Here is a 21,793-nt window from a genome sequence, read left to right as displayed (position 1 = left end):
GGACTTCTGGACAGCTTCACCTAGAAAAATAGTTGCCCAGACCCCGTGGCCACAGGGACCGGGACAGCTTCCCGCGTGGACTCCCTTCCCTGAAGGCATGGCCGGGCCCGTGGAAGGCTCTCTGGGCCAGGCAGGGCAGCCCCTGCGGACAGTCCACACACTGGGCCCACGGAGAGAGGGGCAGCGGGTTTATCCTGCTGTAGGATGTGGGGTAGGCACAGCAGGACCCAGACAGACGTGCACGTCACACGAACCTGACACAGCTGCTGATGCAGACTCAGGAGGGCTGCGGGGCACGTCCCTTTAGGGGGAGCTCGAGGCCCTGTCCAGAGCCCTCCAGGGTTAAGGCTGCCTGTGCCCCAGGAGCTGCACCCAGGAGCGTGCCCGCCCCACCACCAAGCAGGCCATGGGTGCACGCGGGCTCCCTCCCACCAGCTCCTTGGTGTCACGTGCCACATGCGCTTTGACAGAGGACAAGAGGGTGCCCTGCGTTCTGGGCGTCAGCACCCCACAGGAGGCGAAGGCTGGGGGAGGCGACACCAGCATGGTCCCAGAGCCCTGCACCCGCAGACAACCCCCATCCTGACCCAGAGCACAAGCCCTGAAATTCCCACAGGCGCATTTTATGGCACAGCCAGAAGTGGCGGGAGGAAGCAGGACAGTCGGCCCCAAGAGCAGGCGCTGCCCGGAGTGAGCCGAGGATAAGCGGTCACGCCGCAGCCTCCGCACGTGCCACACGGAGCAGCCCCGAGCCATGTGCTCTAGACAGAGAGGTGCACGCAGGGGAGCCGCTTGACACGAGGACCCTGGGACTGAGGAGGTCCTCTCTTAACAGGCTGCAGTGGCCATGGCCACCCATCCCCACCGCGGTCCAAACTCAATCCAATGCCACCCCCACAGGCGGGAAGCGGGTGGGCGCGATACGCCTGTGGCCTCCAGGAGCAGAGACGTCACCACAGAAACAGGGTCTCGACCCTGCACTGGGGACACTTCCCTTCAGATCCATGACCTGTGGCTCAGGCCCCCACAGGACCTAAAATCCAGAGCAGGCGGACATGAGCAGGGCACCCAAATGCCAGGGCCAAGGTTCATGGGCCGAGGGGAGCAGCGAGGCCAGAGGGCAGGGTCCTGCAACCCGACAGCCGCGCCACGGCTGGGCGCATAGCAGCCAGCCGGCACCGCCCTCCCTGGGACCCCGCACAGGGACTGATAGGGCCCCCTCCTGAGCCCCTGCCCTGCAGGCAGCACGTGGCCATGCGGCCTTCCCAGACCCCACTTGCCCCACAGGCACCCCCAGGAGCGCCACCACCCACGCCTGCCTCGGCAGCTGCTTCTTCACAGAGCTGAAGACGGCACTAGAGGCTGCTGATGCTCGACGGGGTGAGCTGCAGAGCGTGGACGCCCATGGGCCAGCCCCTCCAGCACAGCAGCCGTCGGGGGGCAAGAGCGCTGGCTCGACACAAGCACCTCCAGGCCAGGGCGCTCGCAAAGAGCCGTGTCACCGCACAGGCACCAGGCCTGGCGGCCACTGGGAAAACCTAAGAGGCCTCTGCTGTCTGCCGCGCCCAGTGCTGGTGCTACTGGGCGACTTTGCGTGCTCGCTGACCACTTGGGTGCCCCCTGGGAAGACATCTCTTCAAGTCCTCTGTCCACCTGAGACGTCAGGTTACCGGCCTCTGCTGTCGGGAGTGTCAGAGCAGACACGGAGACAAGCGGGAGTGCGCAGGCACAGCGTCCTCGTGCTCCAGCGCCACAGGCGCCACCTCTGGCTCCCAATGGCCGGTGCTAGGCGGGGGGCTGTGCCATGGGTGGTGATGCCAGAGAGGCCACAACCAGGGACAGTCCCCATCAGCCACAGACAGGGCTTCACGTGTGGCCAGGCCCAAGAGCCAGGACACACAGGGCCGGGGCGCAGAGTCCTCTGCCTCAGTCCCCGCAGAGCTGGTTGGGGCTCCTGCTCCCTGCAGGGCGATCTGGGACCTCGGACATCACGTGGCTTGTGGCCTGTGGCATTAACATCTCAGGGGGAAAAGCTGCCCTGGGAGACGCAGCAGCCTGGTCTCAGCGGCGGGGGCGGGGCAGGACGCGGTGTCAGGAGGCAGCGCAGCACTGGGGCAGGACAGAGAAACACCACCCACACTGCACAGAGGCAGTGGGCAGCAGCTACTCACCATCCGCCAGCCGAGAAGGGAGCAGCAGGCCTCTTCTGCCCAGTTCCGCCAGCGCCAGGCACCCACCGTGCCAGGCGTTGTCTGTCTCCTGGAAGCTGAGGGCACAGGGAACCTGAGACGGCAGCACCAGCCGCCCTGCAGCAGGTCCCCAAGTCTACACTGTCACACCTGGCTTTGCTACCGGGTGCCCGCCAAGGAGATGGGTCCTGGGGGAGCTGGGGCCTGAGAGGGTCTCCCGAGAGGGTCTCCTGCCCCAGCCTGCACGCCAGCCACTGTGCGAGTCCTGGACTCACTTGGGGCGCTGACCCTCGACACATGGACTCGAGGCCACGGGCCCAGGCCGCCCACCCACGGCCGACAGCTGACTTCAGTGACGGAAGCAGGAGTCAGAAAGTCCAAAGTGGCATTTAGAGAATCCCTGGCACTGTTTGAAGTACAGACGTTAATAAATATCTGTGACGCCAGCTAGTCAGCCATAATATAATTTTACTTCAACAAAAACTCCAAAGCGGTTTGGGAGGTGGGTCTGGCGACAGAACCGGCAGCTCCTCCCCCTTGGTCCCCAAAGCCAAGGAAACTACGGGGCTCTTTACTGCGTTGATAAGTCAACGTGATGCCAGGAAATGCTCAGGAAACCGCCTGGACAGCTCTCCCTGCGGGCGCAGGGCTCCAGGCCGGTGTGTAGCAGGCGGGTGCCGCTCTGAAAGAGCCAGCTCTGGACCGACCCTGAGGGGACGACCGTGCAGGCCCTCTCACGTCTGCCCCAAACTTCAGTGTGGGCGCCCAGTGTCCCCCAGGGCTGTGACTGGGAGAAGATGCTTGCGCTTTTCAGAGACACAGTAACGTCTGAGACAGACATGCAACCCCACCCTCACGGAGACCCACGTGGACGCTGTGTGCCAGTGGCCGCAGGTCAGCTGTTTGACAGGCGGGTCCGTGCAGGCCCAGCGGCTCGCAAGGGCCCAGAGGCCCACAAGAGCCCAGAGGTTGTGGCCACCGAGGGCAGGTGGGTGATCAGGGAGCGGGAAAGGGACCCTTCGCCTGCATCAGTGGCCCTTGAAAGACCCAGGAGAATCGGGGAGGGGGCTCAGGGGCCAGGATGGGGCTGGGGGGTGGGGGCTCTCACTGTCTTCCCTTCCATCTGACGCCAGGAGGAGGCACCTACGTGCAACTCCCAAGGGGCCAGCACTGCTCCGGGGCCTGGTCGCTAACGGGCTCACTCGGCCGCCCAGACAGGCCCTCTGCTCTCTGGACCCAGGACCGGGGGTGCCAGTGCCATCAGCCACCACCAGAGAGGAGCTCCGGGAACACCAGGCCCTGTGCTGCCGGCACCCATCCTTGGCCAGGTGTACCCGCAGAGCAGCAGGGCCCCCGCATCAGCTCTGGTCCTGAGGCAAGGCTGGCACCACAGCCCCCAGCTGCCAAGGTAACCATCAACTGGGCCTGAGCAGGCCATTCATGGCATTCACAATTCACGCACACCAGTGTGCCCAGGCGGACGCACATCTCCACAGCAGTGCAGCCTGAGGGACGTGGCACCAGCAGGCCCAGAACACCGAGCAGTGTGTGCTCAGACTCAGGACACAGACCCCAGAGCCGGGGCACTGCTGACACGGCCACACGCCACCCAGGAGCCTGGCCCCCGCACACTCACACCCCACCCCACACACGTATGCCCAGGAGCTCATGCGCCCCGCATACTCACACCCCCAGCACACTCACGCCCAGGAGCTCATATCCCCAGCACACTCACACACACCCCACTCCACTCCCGGCACACCCACCCCCAGCACACGCACGCTCACGTGCCAGAGAACCAGCGTTTTGAACGAGGAACGCCTGCCTCTCATCTCCTCACCTACCTGAAACAATCCAACACGGACCCAACCACGTCGTCCGCCAGCTCTCTGGGAAGCCTTCCCGCCATCCTGCCAATTCTGGGAAAGGGAAGGAAACGCCCGGCACCATCAGGACCACCCGCACGCCTGGATGTGCAGGGGAAGGGCCACAAGCCTTCCCACCGGGGCGGCAGGAGAGGGAGGCCGACGTGGCCAGCCCCCGGGGTTCTGCGCCCACCCTCAGGGAGCCCCTCACACTGGCACTGTCCAGAGGCTGAGGACCACGCGGGGTGCAGCAGCCCAGGGCAGGCAGCACCTCACCAGCAAGGCACCAGCTGTCAGCCTGGACCTGCCGCCCCTCTTGCGTGGGGCCACCTTGCTAGCATGCTGGATGCCGCCTGCTGGAACGTGTGTGTGGTCGGGCCCTACCCATGGCAGGTCCTGCCCTAGCACCTCCGGGAAGGGCCCCCCGCAGCCTATCCCACGCCAAACAGACATTTGGGCTCAGGGCCTGCGACCACTGAAACAAAAACAAACCCCCACTGGGTGCCTGCAGCCCTGCTGGCCTCTCTGAGGCAACGCACAGAAGCCCAAATCCAAGCTGAGGCCCGTGCACCACCCTGCCCCACAAACGCAGGTCTCATGGACGCTGGGGTGCTGCTCCACCCCTGAGCCCAGAGCCTGCCCGTGGGCCTCGCAAGACCGCAAGCTCCACGGCCACCACCCAGGTGACCGAGGGGCCTCTTGGGGCCCAGGTGACGGCTCTGTGGCACCTGCATGCCAGGCCTGGCTGTAGGCAGGGAGGGCCGTGGTGATGGGGACGTGGGGCCAGGGAGGCAAATCTAGCATTTTCCTGCGACAGCAGGAAGAAGATGGAGGCACGGACGCCAGACTGGGCACGGCCTCCGGAGCATCCAGCGCAGACGCCTCCTGAAGGCCGCCCTGCATGGGGCAGCAGGCGATGGAGCGGGGCCCGGCTGGCACCTACCCTTTGGCTGCAGACCACCGGACAATGGTGTCCTTGTCCTTCAGGCCAACCAGCAGCTGCTCTGGAAGAACACGGGGTGGGGGAAGCCTGAGCAGAGCCCCCAGCCGGGGCCGCTTCCCCGCCCACCCAACCCAGCCAGGGCCCTCCCCTGCCGCGCGCCCAGTCTCCCAGTCACTCCCCCTCAGCGGGAGGCCACGCACCTATCACACTCTCCACCTCTTCGGGCACGTTGTCCTCGTCATCCTTGCCATCATCGCTGCCGAGAGGCGGGGCCTGCACGGCCGGTGGGCTCTGATGCTGGGCCGGGAGCTGCAGGTTTGCAGCCAGCGAGCGGCAGCCACGCTGGTACCTGCAGGACAGACACAGCGGGTGGGTGGTCACGGCTCCCAGCTCGAGGGAGGACAGCCTCACCACAAGTCAGAACCGGTCTCCTCTGCAGGGACGGGGGCAGCCGGGCACGCGTGTGGGAAACGCCCGGCTCGAACGAGCTCAGAAGGGCTCGCGGGGGCCACGGCACGGCCTGACAGAGGCGGCACCAGCCACCCCCAACCGGGGACCAGCACTTGTGGGTAGCCTTGTGGGGCTGAGCCCTTCACCCGTGGGGGATGGTGCTATGTCCAAGGAGGACGGGCCTGAGCCCAACCTAGTCACAGGCGCGTGGCCAAGAGCTACGGGCATGGGTGGTGCTGTCCCCAGGCCCTGCAGCACCACCCACATGGGAGTGTGACCCCCCAGTGCCCAGTGGCCAGACGCCAGGCAAGCTGCTGTGACAACAGTGCAGTTGCCCTGCCTCGGCCTGTAGACCCCAACACAGAGTAGGCAGGTAGAGCCTCAGAGCGGGAGCCCCCCTGGGGGTCACCCTGGCCTGGCCTCACCCCTGACTTCAGGTACCCTCTGAAGTCAGCCCAGAAACAACAGGCAGAGGGCAGCCGCCTGGTGGGGCAGAGTGAAGCCCCGGCTAGGAGGGCTCGTAGGGGCAGACACTGGAGAAGGGAACCCTAAATTCTTCACAAAACCCACTGGCCCCTCAGGGGACCCCAAGGAAATGAGTCAGGCAAGACCCGGTGCCAGCTGAGAGCAGCTGGAGCAAGAGGGAAGCAGAGGCCACGATGCCAGGAGGCCCCAGGCGTGGAGGCAGGGGAGGAGCCTGAAGGGAGGTGCAAGGGGCTGAGGGAAGGGACACGGGTGTCCTTGGCCCGGCCGCACGAGGCCCACCTGAGACCAGGTGGGGACGGAGCCCAAGAGCCCTGGCCGGTGGGGGCTCATTCCCCCAGGGGAAGAGAGGAAACACCGGGCGCGAGGGCGGACAGCGGTGAGCAGCGACATAAAGGCGCGTGGAAGCAGACGGAACAAGCGCGAAGCTGAATTAGTCTCCTTCCCCGAAAATGCTCATGGGACGTATGGGGGCCTGTCAGCGTGTCAATCTGACTGGGTCAGACCAGACAGGAGGTCTACGCTGCTCGGCCGATCTGGGAGGATGTGGTGGGGGGGCAGCAGGCGGGACTGCGCAGGAAGACAGACTACCCCGTGCGCCATCCCCCGACCCACTGAGGCCTGGAAGAGCGCAGGCGACACCCCCACCCCGAGAGACAGGTTCTTCCTGCTTTCGCCTCCAACTGAAACGCCACTTCATCCTAGGCCTCGAGCCCGTGGCTTCACCCTAGAAAGACACAGCCGGTGCTCCCGGGCCAGCATGCCCACCACCCTCTTGATCTGAGCCAATCCCCGTCACTGTGGGCTAGCTCCACCCGCCCACAGCCTGGCACCTCGGGCGCCACCTGCCAGCATTCAGTCCCGAGCCACGCCGTGCGGGAGCCGCCCTCAGGCCTGTCCTTCAGAAGGTCCCATAATGAGACAAGGGCCAAGCTGGGCTTGACCAGATCATTCCTGCCCACACCACACACGCTAATGGCAGGAATAAAACTCAAGACTGTTAAGAACACACTAGGTCTGTCTCTGCAGCAAAAGCCACGACGCACCACGGCAGGCTGCCGGCGCGCTGCCTGCGGGCAGGCCCAAAGAGTTTTCTCTGGACGCGGCCGGGACAGCCCCGTGTTGCGGGCCAAGGCGAGCTTTGCCCACCGCCGGCCCTGATGAGCGGGGACGTGCTGCGCCCGAGGCACGGCACATGTGCGAGGACCGGCCTCCCTGCGACGGGCCGGCCGCCCTTCTTCCAGCCGAGGGCTGCAAGGAAGCCGCTCCTTTCAGATTCAGGAAGACTCCTGGGACTGGGAAAAACGTGAAAGCAGAACGCATTTTGTCCTCCCCCTTGAAGCCCTACTTGGTCTACCCACCTCCACTTGGCCACCCGGGGCTTCAGGAAGGTCAGGCCCAGTCGCTGCACGAGCTTCACCCCAAGTTTCCGAAGCAGAGTCTGGCTGCTGTCGGGGAGTCTGCACCCGTCCAGGCACTGGAGCACAGTGGCAGCTGCAACGACAGCAACGGGCTGGCATGCCCCGCACATCTGTGGCGGGCACTCATGCACAGCGAGCCCAGCCCAGGGCAGCAGGGCCCAGCTTCAGAGGCCCCTCGCCACGCCATTCACCAGCTTCCTCACTGGGAGGCAACTATCCTGAGGACGGCAGCATCCAGTGCGCAGGGACACACGGGCAGGTGTGGGCTGTGCACATTACGGGGAGGCACACATGGCCAGCAGCCTGGGCTGGGGGGCTGAGCTCAGGCCTGGCAGGGATGGGCGCTACACACAGGCAGTGGCACCGGGCCCTACACCACCAAGGCCATTAACTCACTGCGGTGAGCATCCAGGGGAAACTGAGTCAAGGAGCACATGGGCAACATCTCGTGTGAAAGGCGGGAGTGTGGGAATACAAGGCAAGTCATAAGAGCCTTCGGTGAGTTCCCAGAGGCTCCAAACAGCACAGAGCTGAGGGGCACAGTCAGGCCAGGTGGGCGTGTGGGCGGGGGCATGGGGGGCCATGCGGGGCTGCGCCCCTCTCCTGGGCCCTGTCCTTCAGACAGACATGCGGAAACATGCAGGCAGCACAACAGGATGTATGAGGGGCAAAGAGAGGGTGACACAAGAGAGCGTGAATTCAAGCTGTGTCCATTATGAGTCTCTCTTCCTCTACGTGTGCTTGAAATTGTCCATAATTTAAAAAAAAAAAAAAAAAACTATTGAAGCCCGATTCATGTGTCTTCTAAAATACAGAAGTGGGGCCTCCCTGGTGGCGCAAAGGGTTAAGCACCGCACTAAGAAGCTGTCCTGGCCGGCCAGGGAGAAACCCACAGGGCGCAGCAGACCTCTCCTGTCTCCCCGCTGCTCCCCTCAGCAGCGGATTTCAGTAGATCTGCCTGTTCTGCTCCCCACTCTGTCTCTGGGGAGTCCTCTCACCCCCTGCACCTCTGGCCTGTGCCCCAGCTCTTGTACGCATAAATAAATAAATCTCTTTAAAAAATAAATAAATAAAATACAGAATCGTTGGGGCAGCCTGCACCCCAGACCCAGCCCAGACGCTGACAGGACCTTCGCCCAGGATGTGGGCACGGGCAAGTTGGCCAGGGCGGGCTCGGGTCTGAGAGGGTCAGCACAGCCTGTGGCCTGAACTCTGCACTGGCATCAGGGAGGCTCAGGGTGCATCCAGGGGCTGCTGGGAGGGGCAGAGCAGCGCAGCCATTGGGGAGGCCTTTCTCAAAGGTGTGACCTGGGGAGAGGACTTATTTCCATAAACTGAGGTTTAATCTAAACAGTATGTTTCAGTGGATCTGTCTGTTCTGTTCCCCTCTCCCTAGTGAATCTTCTCACCCCCTGCACCTCTGGCTTGCACCCCAGCTCTTGTATGCAAAAATAAATAAATCTTTATAAACAAGTAGATAAACAAACTAATTAATTAATTAAAAGAATGAGGCCAAAGAGCGGGAGAGGCGCCGTGGCCAGGCAAGAGCAGGCTTCAGCGGCAGCCCCGGGACACAGGGGAGCCTGGGAGTGTGTCCATGGCACTGAGACCCTGGGACCAAGGCCCAGCAGCAGGGCGGGAGCCCAGCGCGCCCCCTCCCCAACAAAGCCAACAGCCAGTGGCCAAAGGTGCGTGCACGCACAGAGCAAGACACTGACGTTCTGTGATCACATCCACACAGTGAGCCACAGATTTTTGTGCCCCCGAATGAAGCGCACAAAGGAGCATGTGAAAGAGACACACTTGGTCACACCCACATCACAACACACCTTACAAATAAACTTACCGTAGGGCAAACAGTCTTCACGTTTTCCGTGCTTAAATATTTGTGCCTAAAAAAGAAAAAATGAGTATGCTGCTAGCACATTACAAATTGTAAACCTAAGTTATCCAAACAGTTCGTGTGTTTCCAGGATTTTTATTCTAAATGCCACCAAATAGGAAGAGACCAGTTTCGAAACCAGATACAGGAATTAAAAGAGACTGGGACAGAATCTTCTGGAAGCACGTGCTCACCCCCAACGGGGACACCCCGACGGAAGGGCAGAGGCGTGGCCACGGCAAAGTGGCCACAAGGAAGCCAAGGCCTGAGCCCTGGAAGAAGAGACTGAGGACCTCCCTAAGCCTGCAGTGTCCCGCGTGTTTGAGCGTCACGGGCAGGAGCGGCAGAACTGTGTGGCCCAAGGCGAAGCCCCAGAGGTGCCTTTGGAGTCGCCTCCACGTGCAGCCACCTGCTCACAGCTCAGGGCAGCAGCCAGGGGTGCCCAGCCAGGCATCTCCTGACCTGCTGGCCCCATCCCAGAGCCCCGTAACCAGCGACCACCCGACTCGCGTCCCCGGGAGGCCCAGACTTGGGCTCACCCCGCTGTTACACCCGGAAGACAAAGCAGGCGGGCATCCTCAGGCCTCGCCGACAGAGCAAAGCGCACGCGAGAAAGGGGTGTCTTCCCTCCAAAGGCGCAGGGGCAAGGGAGGGTGCGTCCACTCTGGTCACCTGCAGCCGCCTGGGCCGGCCCAACACGTGCCGGCTGGCAAGACCAGGCAAGAGATGCCCAGCCCTGGGAAAGGGGCCCCCGTCCCCGTTGGCGGCACCACGCACAGGCACCCGGAGTCAGCAGGAGGGTGGTGGACACTGAGGCACACGGGAGAGCCAGGGCAGGCACGGCGGGGAGCTGCCGCACGCTCAGGAGAGCCTTGCAGCCGCCTCCCGCGCCTCCGCCGGGGCCGGGGCCGGACACTCGCACTCTTCACTCTCTCCCTCATCTTCTCCCCCACCAGCCCCACTCCCACACCGTGACCCTGCCAGCCCATGGGGGGCCTGCAGCGCGCTCATCTCCTCACCCCCGAGCGCCCCCAGCCCTGGAACCACAGAAAGGCGGCCCCCACCACCGCGCCAGGTGCTCATGAACGGCAAGAGGGTGCCTCCGCCATCGGTTTTACACAGGCCCAGCTCCCGCCAAGGACTCCCAAGGAGGCAGGCGGGGGCGCCCCACCCTGCAGCAGCTGGTGAGCCCGGGCCCCCAAGCCGAGATGGCCCAGCCGCTCCTTCCCACTCCAGCAGCAAGTGGGCGGCTTGCCAGGCCCGGGAAGAGCCAGGCAGGGCCGGCGCCGCCATGACGCACCCCGAGTGGCTCGACCGTCTCATCGAGCGCGGAGTGAGAGTGCAATGGTGTGGAAAGGGTGGGCCCTGGCTCCCGCCTGACCCACTGCCATCAGGCAACTGGGTTCTTCCAACCCAAGAACCTGCCCCGCGCGCACCCACTTGTGTCCGTGCCAGGTAGGAGTGACGGAGCCACACGGCCGGTCCTGTCGGGGTCAAAGCTACGTGGCAGAGAAGCAGCAGGAAGGCGGCTTTGGGGCCAGAGGAAGCGGCGCCGGGCTGGCAGGGGCACACACTGGCTTGCGGGCCAGCTCTGCGGGCCAGGCACCTGGGCAGACAGAAGGGGTGCGGACACCACCCCGGCCCGCAGTCCCACGGAGGCTGCCACCGCGCCCGCGCCGGCCCAGGCCCTGCCAAGCGGCTCGGATGCGGCGAGTGGTGGTGGTGGCGGCGCCCTGACTCCTCCACCGGCCCAACTCGCCCACCTCACCCCGCAGCAGGCGTCTGGCTGCTTCACACAAGGCAGGCAACGCCACCCTCCGCGGAGCGACCACGTGCTCCTCACACTCGGCCCAAGGGCCACCCCCTCTGCCACCGGGCACCAGGGCCTCACAAGACCAGGAGTGAAATCCCCACTTGGAACCAGGGCCCGAGGGTCCCCTGCAGGAGAGCGCTGTGAGGGTCCTGCCCTCGGGCTGACCGCACGGCGGGGACACAGACGGGCAGCCCGGCCCGGTGTCCTTCACCCCGGCATACCCAGAGGGCTGAGCCCCACAGAATCCCAAAAACGCTCTCCACGTGCACATTCTTTATTCCTCACAAAGAGAACGTGAGAGAAGAGAGAACAGAGCCGGCGAGTGTCAGGAGGGGGCTCCGCGCTCCCCTAACTGTGGGCCTCCGTGAGGCCCCGGCAGCTCCACCCCACCCAACCCGCTGAGCTCCGGCTCCCGCTGTGAGACCCCACAGTCCCAGGCCCGGCAGGAGGGCGCGGCCACCTGGGACCCTTGGAGAGGGCCCGAGGGAGGGAAGGAAGTGGCACGCGGGGACCGGGCTCTTGAGTCTGGGGGCTCTCACTCCTGAGCACGAAGACAGAGGGCGGGAGAGGCCGCGCCCCCTGCAGACACGCTGTCAGCTGCACCATCAGTCACACAAACGCCGCCCTAAGCTGGGGCGGGAGCCGGCAGCCTGTTTTTGTTGTTCTAGAAACCAGCCCGGTGCCCAGTGCCAACAAAACCAGTCTCGGGAGGGCGCGCCCCCTCCACCGCGCCCACCCAGCCTCAGCCTCCCTGCCCGGGGCCGTCAGCTGTGGGGGCCAGTCCACCCTGCTGGCAAGCGGGGCGGGGGGGGGGGGGAGGTCAGGGCTCCCTGACGACACCAGGTCAAGGCTGAGAAAAGCAGCTCGACCGGCCCTGGGTGTTGCTCACCCCGACCCCTACCCTCTCCACAGGCTGGTGTGGGGTCCGCCCCCGCCCCCAGGAGGATCTGCAGGGATCGTGGCCCCCCCAGCAGCCGTGCTGCTCCCTCCGCGTCCTGTGTCCGGCCGGGTGCTGAGAGGAAGCACCAGGTACCCCCCAGAGGGCAGGACCCGAGAGCCCACACGGAGACCCAGGGAGACGCCGCTCAGGAACCCACAGCCTGCTGGGCCCAGGAAGCACCTCGCGGCCATGCTCCCACTCCACCCAGGCCGCCAGCAGGCTGCACAGGGCACCCCCTCACACGAGCAGGCCTCAGGGCCTCCACCTCCCCACGCAGCAGCAACTGACACCGGACAGGAAGCCCAGGACAGCGAGACAAGCGGGCTGAGGGGGCCGGCAGCGAGCCCCATGCCAGGCCTGGGGGGCAAGGACCTCTGTCCCGATGCTGCGGCTCCAGGGGCCGTGCCACAGAACCTGGGGTCACCCACCGCCGGGGTCGGTGGGTCTGCAGGCAGAGACACGCAGCCGGGCCACCCACAGGGGGACCTGCAGCCCCCAGCTGGGGCCTCAACCGGGCCTCCCCCCACAGGGAGGGCCGGCACCGCACGCGGGAGCAGGAAGCACAGGGGCCGGTCTCGCCCTGAAACTCATAGCGGCAGCCCCGCCCGAGCCCCGCGAGCTTCTCCCGCCGCAGGCTGAGGTTCAGGTTCGGAGGAAGCGGCCGTCCCCGCCCAGGAGCACCAGAGGGACTGACACACGTCCCCCGCGAGCCGACAGCTGACCTAGAGACGCCAGGCACCGGGGCCATGGGGACCTACGTCCCGGGGGGCGTCCCCAGCTGAGGGGCCGGGGACTAGGCGTGGAGAGGGGATCGCACCGCTCTGCACACGGACGTCAGGCCCAGAGCTCAGTGGCACCAACCTGGCTCCCGGCCCAGGGAAGGAAAGCAGGAGCAGAGGCCAAGGCGGGTGGTGCAGGCAGCCCGCGCTATGGGAAGGGCAGGCGGCCGACCCCTGGGAACCCTGGGCAGGGTGGGAGCTGGGAGGCCCCGTGGCCTGCGCCAGCAGAGGAGCCACCAACTGGGACCAGGGAGGGCGCGGGCCACATGGCCCCTCGCCGGGCTCCTGCCACACAGTCCCGCCAGCCCCACAGAAGCGCTGAGCCAGAGCCGCCGCCCTCATGACTTCGGGCTCCAAGGACAAGGAGGAAGCGCGCCTGAGTGACCCCAAGGCCCACACGCCTGGGGCTGCGCAGCGTGGCTCCACCCGCGCCCCGCCCCAGGCGAGCGCCAGGCTAAAGCCCCAGCCTGGGGAGTCTGTCCTCGGTAGCACCAAGCCCAAGGAGCAGAGACGGCAGAGCCTGGGGAGACCTGCTACACCCTCAGGCGGCTCCTCTGCTCCTCTGAGCACCCAGCACACGCGAGGGGCCTCACGCACCCTCTGAGGGGTGGCTCGGCCAGCTGCCAGGGCACAGGGGCTCCCACAGGGGCTCCCGAGGGCAGCAGGCCCTGCCTGGGGTGAGGACGGCCGGGACCCGGGCCGGGCCGCCCCCACCTCTCCCGAGGTGCGCGCAGCACCGGGACGTTCTGCTGAGGAAGACAGCTGCTTTGGTCAGTGAGAAAATTACGGAACTTCGCGGCAGCGGGTGGGCAGGGAGCCGCCCTCTCGGAGAGCAGCAGCATCCAGGGCCTGAGGACGCCGGGGTCGCGAGGGGAGCAGAGACTGGCCAAAGGGCCCCGCAGCCTGGGGGCTTCCACCCTCCAGCTGGCCCTGCCCACGGGACTAACAAAGGGCTCCTCAGCGGGCACTGCCAGGAGTGGCTGCCAAACACTGGCTCCCTCCCACAGGGCTGAGGTCACCGGGAGGGAGCCCTGGCAGGGAGCGGGCGGCCCCAGTTTCGACGGTGCTTGTCAGGTTCACCTGTTTCGCCGAGCGCGCACTAATGAGCAGGTGGATGGAAAGGCAGCCAAGTGCATCAAAGGCGACGTGCACGTCTCGTCACGCAGCGGCCACCTCCCCTTCAGGTCTGACGGGCTGTGGCGAAACCAGCTCCGCTCCCGCGCCCAGGGCCCAGCCCACCTCCCCCGCCGGTGGCAGCAGCATCAATTAGGCCAAACGGCTCTTCAAAACAGAGAAGGAAACAGCCCGAGTCCCAGAACAGGCCTGCAGAGGCGGCGGGAGGACGTGGGAGCAGGAGGCGGCCTCGCCCCGCGGCCCTGGCCCACTGCGGGTGGGCAAAGCCAGGGCCGCCGAGCCCAGGCAGGGGTGGCCCTTCCTCCCGCTCTGCCAACAATGGCGGCTCCTCTGTGGCCAAACCTTTCTATTCCACAGGAAAAAGAGAGACCAGGCCGGGGACAGAACTTGGAGATGAGGGAGGAAGCCCTTCCTGCCCCTGGCTGGTGGGCGGAGGGAGCGGGGCCGCAGCCAGCAAGTGTGTCCCGCTGAGGGAGGGCAGGCAGAAAACTGGCGAGAAGCCCAGAGGAGAGGGAAACAGCTTGTAAGAAGGGACCTGTGGCAAGTCAACTGCAGAGCTGCCCCACCGTGGCTGGCCTTCCCTCCTCAAGGCCGAGGCACCCGAGGCCTTGCACCCAAGGGGACCGCTCTCTGGCAGCTGAGGGACGGCCATCTCCCGCCCAGGCTGGGCCATGCGGCCTCTAGGACCCGACTGGCCCCAGCCCCTGGCCAAGGCGCCGACTGACCTGCGGGCTGCCCTGCAGGGCAGAGCAATAGCCCAGGAGGGCGGCTGCGGCCGCATTGCTGGATACCAGGAAGCCTGTCGAGAAGGCGGACTTCCAAGTGGACTGGGATGGTCTGAGGCGGGAACCCAGCCCCAGAGGCAGCAGGGCAGAGGACGCAGGCCCCGGCAGGGCTTCCTCCACCTCCGGGACCCAGGCTGCCCAGTGCGCAGAGCCCACTCACACCCAGACCTTCAAACAAACCCTCGCACCCGCCCCCACCTCCCGGAGCCCGGGGCCGACCGTGCTCAGCCCATCGGGCACCCTGCCCCGACCCCATCAGAGCAAGCCAGCCCAAAGTCCCAGGAGGTCCGTCCACACGGCGGGAAGAGAGCCCCCCAGGCACAGACGGCCACCCCACCGTCCTGCATACCCATGCGGCCGGGGAACATCTTAAAGGCCTCAGAGATGCAGAAAAACACATCGTTAAACTTTTTTTAAAAAACTACTGTTACCCAAGGAAACTGAAAATCTATGCCCACGCGAAAACACACCGGCCAATTCAGACGAGCACCGTTCACAACGGGACACCCCTCCCCAGCGCGGGGTGCCACACCGGCTCTGGCCGGGCCAGACGTGAGGTCGGGGCAGCAGCTCCACATCGTCACGGGAAAGGCCAGGACAGGCGCAAGGCGCTGAGCGCGGGGCCGGGGCAGGGGGCGCTACGGGACAGGGCTCCTGGGGGCAGCGCGGACACTCCGCCATGCGGGAACAGTGACGCGAACAGCCCCGTGTTTGTGCAGAATCCCCCTGAACGACGCCCTTTAGCCGCGAACGCCACGGCCGTGAAGTCTGCCTTTTGAAAGCACCGCCTGACACCCGTTTACAGAATGGGAGGAAGCACAGAAAAAAGTTATGACCTGAACAGAAAACAGGAATTCAGGAAATGTTTATTTTTCAGGCTCTTCTTCCCCTCCTCACCTGAACCACAGCCCTTCGAGATGGCAAAGGCAACACGAAAGGGAAACAGGTGATTCGGGGCAGGGCCCTTCCGAGAGGGCCCCGGGCCGCTCAGCCCCAGTGCGCGGGCCCCCTCCTGGGGCCCACAGCGCCCGCCTCATCAGAGCCTGCACGGGCAGAGGGCAGGCGAGGACGGCACTGAGGGGACGCTCAGGCGCGCTGAGAGACAGCCCTGGAGCCCTGTTCTCGGCAAGTGGCTGCGGGCCCAAGAGCACCAGATAGGATGAGGAGCAAGTGTGCCCCCTGCAGGTGAGGAGCAGGAAGGTGCCAGGGCCAGGATGCCCAGGGGCAGGGGGCTCAGAGCTGCTGGCTTGAGGGAGGGGGTACTGACAGGTGACCCACAACCAAGCTTCACGGCCTGGCAGCCTGCCCCCTTCCGCAGCCTCCTCACCCTCCCGTTAGCATTAGAAAGGGCAATGCCACATGGCAGCAGCACAGGCTACCCAGAGCGGGAGGTTGGCACCTCCCACATCCAGTGGGGGGTCTTGCCTGTGTTTGCCACCAGGGCTAGAAACGCCCTGGCCTGAGCCCCTGGACAAAGCCAGACTCAGGCACCTGCCCACTCCACGTGGGCTCCAGTCACCATCCTCCGTGAGGCAGGGCGGGTGGGGAGCCAGAGGTGGACGTGCCCCTGCCTGCCCAGCCACTCCAGGCTCAGCAGGCACCACTGCCCCCTGGCGGCCACTCGGCTGACATCAGGGCAGGCCCGCAGACGCACGGTCCAGAGCAGGGAAAACAGACACGGTGCAGCGCCAGGCAGGTTTGGGGCATGCTACCAGGCCAGCTGCCAAAAATGGACGCAAAAGCCAATGGCATGTCCACCGGTCCCTGCACCCACAAGCTGACCACTGAACACCTGACCACTGAACACCTGACCACCTGCACACACAAGCTGACCACTCCCCGGGGCAATGCTTACCAGGGCCTGCAGCGTCCCGTCCATAGCAATGACCCCCTCAATAGTCTGGAAAGAGGAGCGGGCCAGGGTGCACAGGCTCCAGTCCAGGAAACTCGCCATCTTCTTCTGCTTGACGTCCGGCCGCGTGACAAACCTGTCGGAGGAAGCAAGGGCAGGTGACGGCTCCACAGAGGCCCTGGCCCCACCAGCCTCCACGCCAGGCACCTGTGCTCTGCGCTTTGAGGCACACCTGCTTCCCTGTGCTGTTGTCCCCCCAACACACATTACGGCACCCCAGGAAGCTCCTGGTGCTCCTCGCTACCCCTCCCACCCTGCCGCCCACAGCGAGGCCCGCTGCAGAGCAGCCCACCCACCTCTCCCCACCTCGTGGCCCCCTGCTATACAGCCCCACACCCCAGGCTCAGCCCCACCCTGGGGAGGGCTCAGGACCAACACCCTGGAAACACCCTATGTAGGGTACAGTAAAAAAGTATCAGGCTTTTCTGTCCTCCCGCTTTTCTGCCTTCCACGGACGATGGAACTCAGTAGACCTGAATGCATGCCTGATGGCGGGCACCTGGGGTAAAGGTGGGTGTGAGTAAGTGGGTACACCTGGGCTAAAGCTGGGCTTATAAAGGCGGCATCACGGGGACACTAGCAGAATGGAACAGCAGAGCGAAAGGAGCAGAGAACAAGGCCACAAGAGAACACCAGAAGGAGTGAAGGTTTGCTGGGGGCTGGGAGGCCTGCCAGCCTGGCACCCCTGCCTGCCGTGTACCTGGTAAACCCCAATAAAAGACTGCAAAAGCCACCGAGGGCTCCAGGACTCCTCCTTCACCCGTCTGCTCGAATCATAGGAAACCTGTCCTGTGGCCCATCCCCCTGCGACACCCTATTTCAAGGTGACTCGGCCCACTATGGCCTCCAGCTCCCCGGAGCAGCACACGGCACCCCTGCGGACCCTTCGCCCCAGCCCCAGTGCCCGGCCCCTCGCCTCTTCAGGCTGCGGATCTCAGGCAGGCCGCCTGTTAGACTTTATACAGTGTAGATGTCCACGTGAGGAGAAAAGTTTCTAGAGCTGTCCTCCTGGCTGCCCCATGACCCGAGCCTCTGAGGGGTCGGGAGACCACGAGCTCAACCGCACTTCAGGGTGCTGGTCGTAAAGGGACCCCGAGCCCTCCCCAGGACCTCAGCGGATGTTGTAAGAGGACCCAGGAATTTCACTGAAAATCTGCATTCCGCTGTCTGCGGTGAGGACTCAGCATGGAGAGCGCCCCACCCACACCCTTGTTTACAACCCTGCCCGCGGGCCGAGGGCAACACCTGCAGAGCCCAACCTGAAGAGCCTGACCCCCAGCCCAGGCAACCCGGAGGCACCAGGGAGCAGCCCCAGACTCCTGCAGGAGGGGCCACACTCCCCATGGTGCGGCTCCAGGGAGGCCCCCACGTCCCAGAGCAGCACATGGTGGGGCATTACAGCAGGGAGCAGTACACGGGGTGCTACACACAGGGGAAGGGGGGCAGCACAGGGCACAAGGCTGTGCCTACCCTCCCCGAACAAAACCACACAAGGTGAGTTTCCAAATTAAGGTAAAAATCCTAAGATTGCTCTGAAAGATTTAAGGAAATAAGTTACTTTGTACTTTTGTGTCCTTTCATTAAAAAAAAAAAAAAAAATACATGCTCACAGACGTGTTCACAAGCCAGCAGAAATGGGCCCCACCACCGCCTTCCCTTGGGGAGCCCATCTCCCGTGCAGGCTAGCCTGCTGCCTCTCATGGGCGTCCGCAGACTCGGGCAGAGAGCCCCGGAGCCAGGCACCAGGAGCTTCCACAGCAGCCGCAGGGCCTTGCCCAGGCCAGTGCGGACGGCAGGTCTGAGACATGGCGGCGCAGCAGGGAGACAAAGCACCATCCCAGAGCTGGATGGGGACAGCGGCGCGAAATGGCAGCAGGCGAGAAGCTGGGCTCCCCGCACGCACAACCAGCCTCACCCAAACAGAGACCACGGTCCTGAGCGGCACCCGGGTGGCCGGTGCATGCACAGAGAGCATAGCCGGGGCGGGGGGGGGGGGCGGGGGGAGGCAGGAAACCCCGAGGGGTCCTCAGCCTCTGTTGCCCCAAGGGCATGCTCCCACCAGGGCTCTGGACCAGCACCTGACAGAAGGAGGTGTGCAGGGCACGAGAGCACAGCTGAGAACCCAGGAGCAGGGTGCAGGCAGAGGAGGCCATGGCCCCCCAGACCAGACAGCTGGAGCGCACGCCTAGGGGTGTCTGATGAGCCCCTGCACCTGCTGTTGGCTGTGGCTGTGACCTGCAGAACATCTGCCTTACACCACCCTGGAGCTTAACAGGAGCGAGCACCCCAGGACTGGGGTCCCCAAGGAAAGGCAGTGACGACACTGCAGGCCCGTGGCTCTGTCGCAACCATGATCCTGTCTAGCGCTGATCTGCTTTTCAATCACAGCCCGGAGGTTGAAATCGGCGCGAGACTGAGGGACACATTTCAGCGGAGGAGCTGGCCTAGGGAAGGGCTGCAGGATCCCCACCGCGCCGCACACCAGGCACCCATAGCACAGCAGGGCGCTGGAACCCTGGATCGTCACTTAGAGGAGGCCTCTCAGTGCCCCGGTACCCTGGCTCCACCTACTACCCCTCGCTGGCACAGAGCCCAGGCCATCTGAACAGGTGCAGACTCCTAAGGGGCCTGGGTGGTCCCTTAAAAGCCATGACTCGGCCCAACTTCTTGTAGGAGGGGTTAGAGAAGAAAAAGAAGCTCCCGTTATCACTCATAAAAACTGAAAATGAAGAGAAAGAAGAACATTAACAAATGCTGGAGCAAAAGCAAACAAACCCAGACTCGTCTCAGGCCAGCAGCGCTACGGGATGCGCGAGGAGGAGCGTGAGGGAAGGGCCGCGGCAGCGGGGCTCGTCAGGCGACCAGAAGAACAGACCATGGAAAACGTAAACGCAGTATGGGCAAACAGTTAACAGAGCTAACTCTGCAGTGGAATTAAAAAATACAACATGGGGCCTCCCCGGTGGTGCAGCAGGTTGAGCGCCATGCTGTGAAGCTGTCCGCAGCCTCTGCAGTGCAGGTTCGATCCCAGCCGGCCGGCGAGGGTCCTCTCGCAGACCTCACCCTCCCGCGCATCTGGCCTGTACTCTGGTGCTTGTATAAAAATAAATAAATCTTTTTATTTTAAGATTTTTATTTATTTATTTATTTATACAAGCACCGGAGTACAGTCCAGATGCACGGGAGGGTGAGCGGATTCATCAGAGACAGAGCGGGGAACAGAACAGGCAGACTGACGAAGTACACTGCTGAGGGGAGCAGCGGGCGGCAGGAGAGGTCTGCGCGCCATGTGGGACCCTCCTCCGGTGGCCGGGGAGCAGCCGGGGATTGAACCGGCGCCGCAGAGGCCGCGGGCAGCTTCGCAACCCAGCGCTCAACCGCTGCGCCACCGGGGAGGCCCCCAAGAAAACCTATTAAAGAAATAACCGTTGGGAATCACCTCAATCCAGGAACTGAGCCGGGCATCCCGACCCAAGAGACCCAAAGGAATCAAAAACAAAGTGGCAGCACGCCAACAAAATCCAAGGCACGTTATAATTAAAATATGGAAAACCAAGGACAAGGAGCGAAGATTAAAAACTTGAAGCGTGAGGGCGAGCACCTGTCAGCGAATACCCACCCGCCGCAGACCTCTCAGTGCCAACCTCACGGCAGGCAGGGAGTGGCAGAGACAGCAAAGCCCACCGAGACAGAGGCCAGGACCAGGACACCGCCCCAGACAGCCACCCGGGCAGGGCAGGGTGAGGCACTTAGCTGAACACCAAAAGTAAAAGAGCCTGTCAGCACCGAGCTGCTGGTGAGGAGGCGTGAAGGGGGCAGCTGCCACCTGGAGGTGACGCGTCTGAATTACACCACGTTGGGAGGAGGGTGGCCCTCAGAGCTCGCTGGGAGCCAGGTCACCTGAAGGGCTACAGAATGGCCTCACACCCCACCTCAGCAGAGCCCGCAAACAGAAACTCAAGAGAGCACGTCAGGGAGCAGAAGCAGAACTTAAGCAAGCCTTAAAGGGAAGACCTCAGAAAATAAAAGCCACTTGAGAAGATCTCTCAAAATAAGTAAAAGAGGGCCTCCCTGGTGGCGCAGGCAGTTGAGCACCGCACTGTGAAGCTGTCGACAGCCTCTGCAGCATGGGTTCGATCCCAGCCGACCGGGGAGATACCCACATGGCGCGGCAGACCTCTCCTGTCATGCCCGCTGCTCCCCTCAGCAGTGTCTTCGGTCTGTCTGCCTATTCTGTTCCCCACTCTCTCTCTGGTGAACCGTCTCACCCTCCTGCACCTCTGGCCTGTGCACCAGCTCTTGCATGAATAAAATAAATCTTTAAAAATATATATTAAAAAAATAAGTAAAAGGGGCCTCCCTGGTGGCGCAGCGGTTGAGCACTGGGCTGCGAAGCTGCCCGTAGCCTCTGCAGCACCGGTTCGATATCTGGCTGCTCCCAGGCCACCGGAGGAGGGTCCCACATGGCGCGCAGACCTCTCCTGCCGCCCGCTGCTCCCCTCAGCAGTGTACTTCGGTCCTTCTGCCTGCTCTGCTCCCTGCTCTGGCTCTGGTGAATTCTCTCACCCTCCCGCGCTTCTGACTGTACCCAGTGCTTGTATAAATAAATAAATAAATAAATCTTAAAAAAAAAAAACAAACAAACAAAACCACAGGTTTATATAAAACCTCAATTCTTTAAAAAAAAAAAATAAGTAAAAGAGCAGGGAGTACCTGTATCTCAGTGCTCACCTTACATGCAGAGGGTGAGAATTCACAATCAAAGGTGCAGAGTGGCTGAGCAGCTCTCCAAACAATTTCTAACCCATGACTATCAGCAAGAAACCACGGCAGACACGCAACGACACAGAGCCAGAGGTCAGAAGACGGTCACACCAGCAAATGATGACTGGGACGGCTGTACTCACATCAGACAAAATAAGCTTCCAATTTAAAAAGGTAATAAGAGCCAGGGCTAGACATTACAATCAAGGGCCAAATGCAACAAGGAGATACATACATACACACCGAATGATAATATAGCGTCCCGAGATACAACAGCTGTTAGCAGAACTAAAAAATATTGACAGAACAATAATACCAGAGAATTTTAATACCCCACCCACAACTGTGGACAGAAGAAGAGAGAATAAATCCGGGCACAACAGCTTTGAGTGAGGCCCCACAGACGTCTACTGAGCAGCTCACCTGCACACAC

At 63.4% G+C, this 21,793-nt stretch overlaps 1 protein-coding gene across 1 annotated transcript in view; it reads right to left on the bottom strand.

Annotated features, from left to right (window-relative positions):
- Positions 1-21,793, bottom strand: part of TBCD (tubulin folding cofactor D) — a 79,097-nt gene that overhangs the window by 42,541 nt on the left and 14,763 nt on the right. Inside the window, 7 exon segments of the mRNA XM_037493372.2 lie at positions 2,172-2,266; positions 4,034-4,108; positions 4,998-5,058; positions 5,198-5,346; positions 7,292-7,424; positions 9,198-9,243; positions 16,540-16,672. Of these exon segments, the coding sequence (XP_037349269.2) occupies positions 2,172-2,266; positions 4,034-4,108; positions 4,998-5,058; positions 5,198-5,346; positions 7,292-7,424; positions 9,198-9,243; positions 16,540-16,672 (692 nt within the window).

The sequence above is a fragment of the Talpa occidentalis genome, unplaced genomic scaffold, assembly GCF_014898055.3.
Source record: "Talpa occidentalis isolate TD23 unplaced genomic scaffold, MPIMG_talOcc4v2.1 talOcc4.7, whole genome shotgun sequence".
NCBI lineage: Eukaryota > Metazoa > Chordata > Mammalia > Eulipotyphla > Talpidae > Talpa > Talpa occidentalis.
The sequence above is the reverse complement of the archived record's forward strand: the minus strand, read 5'-3'. Positions and strand labels throughout refer to the sequence as shown.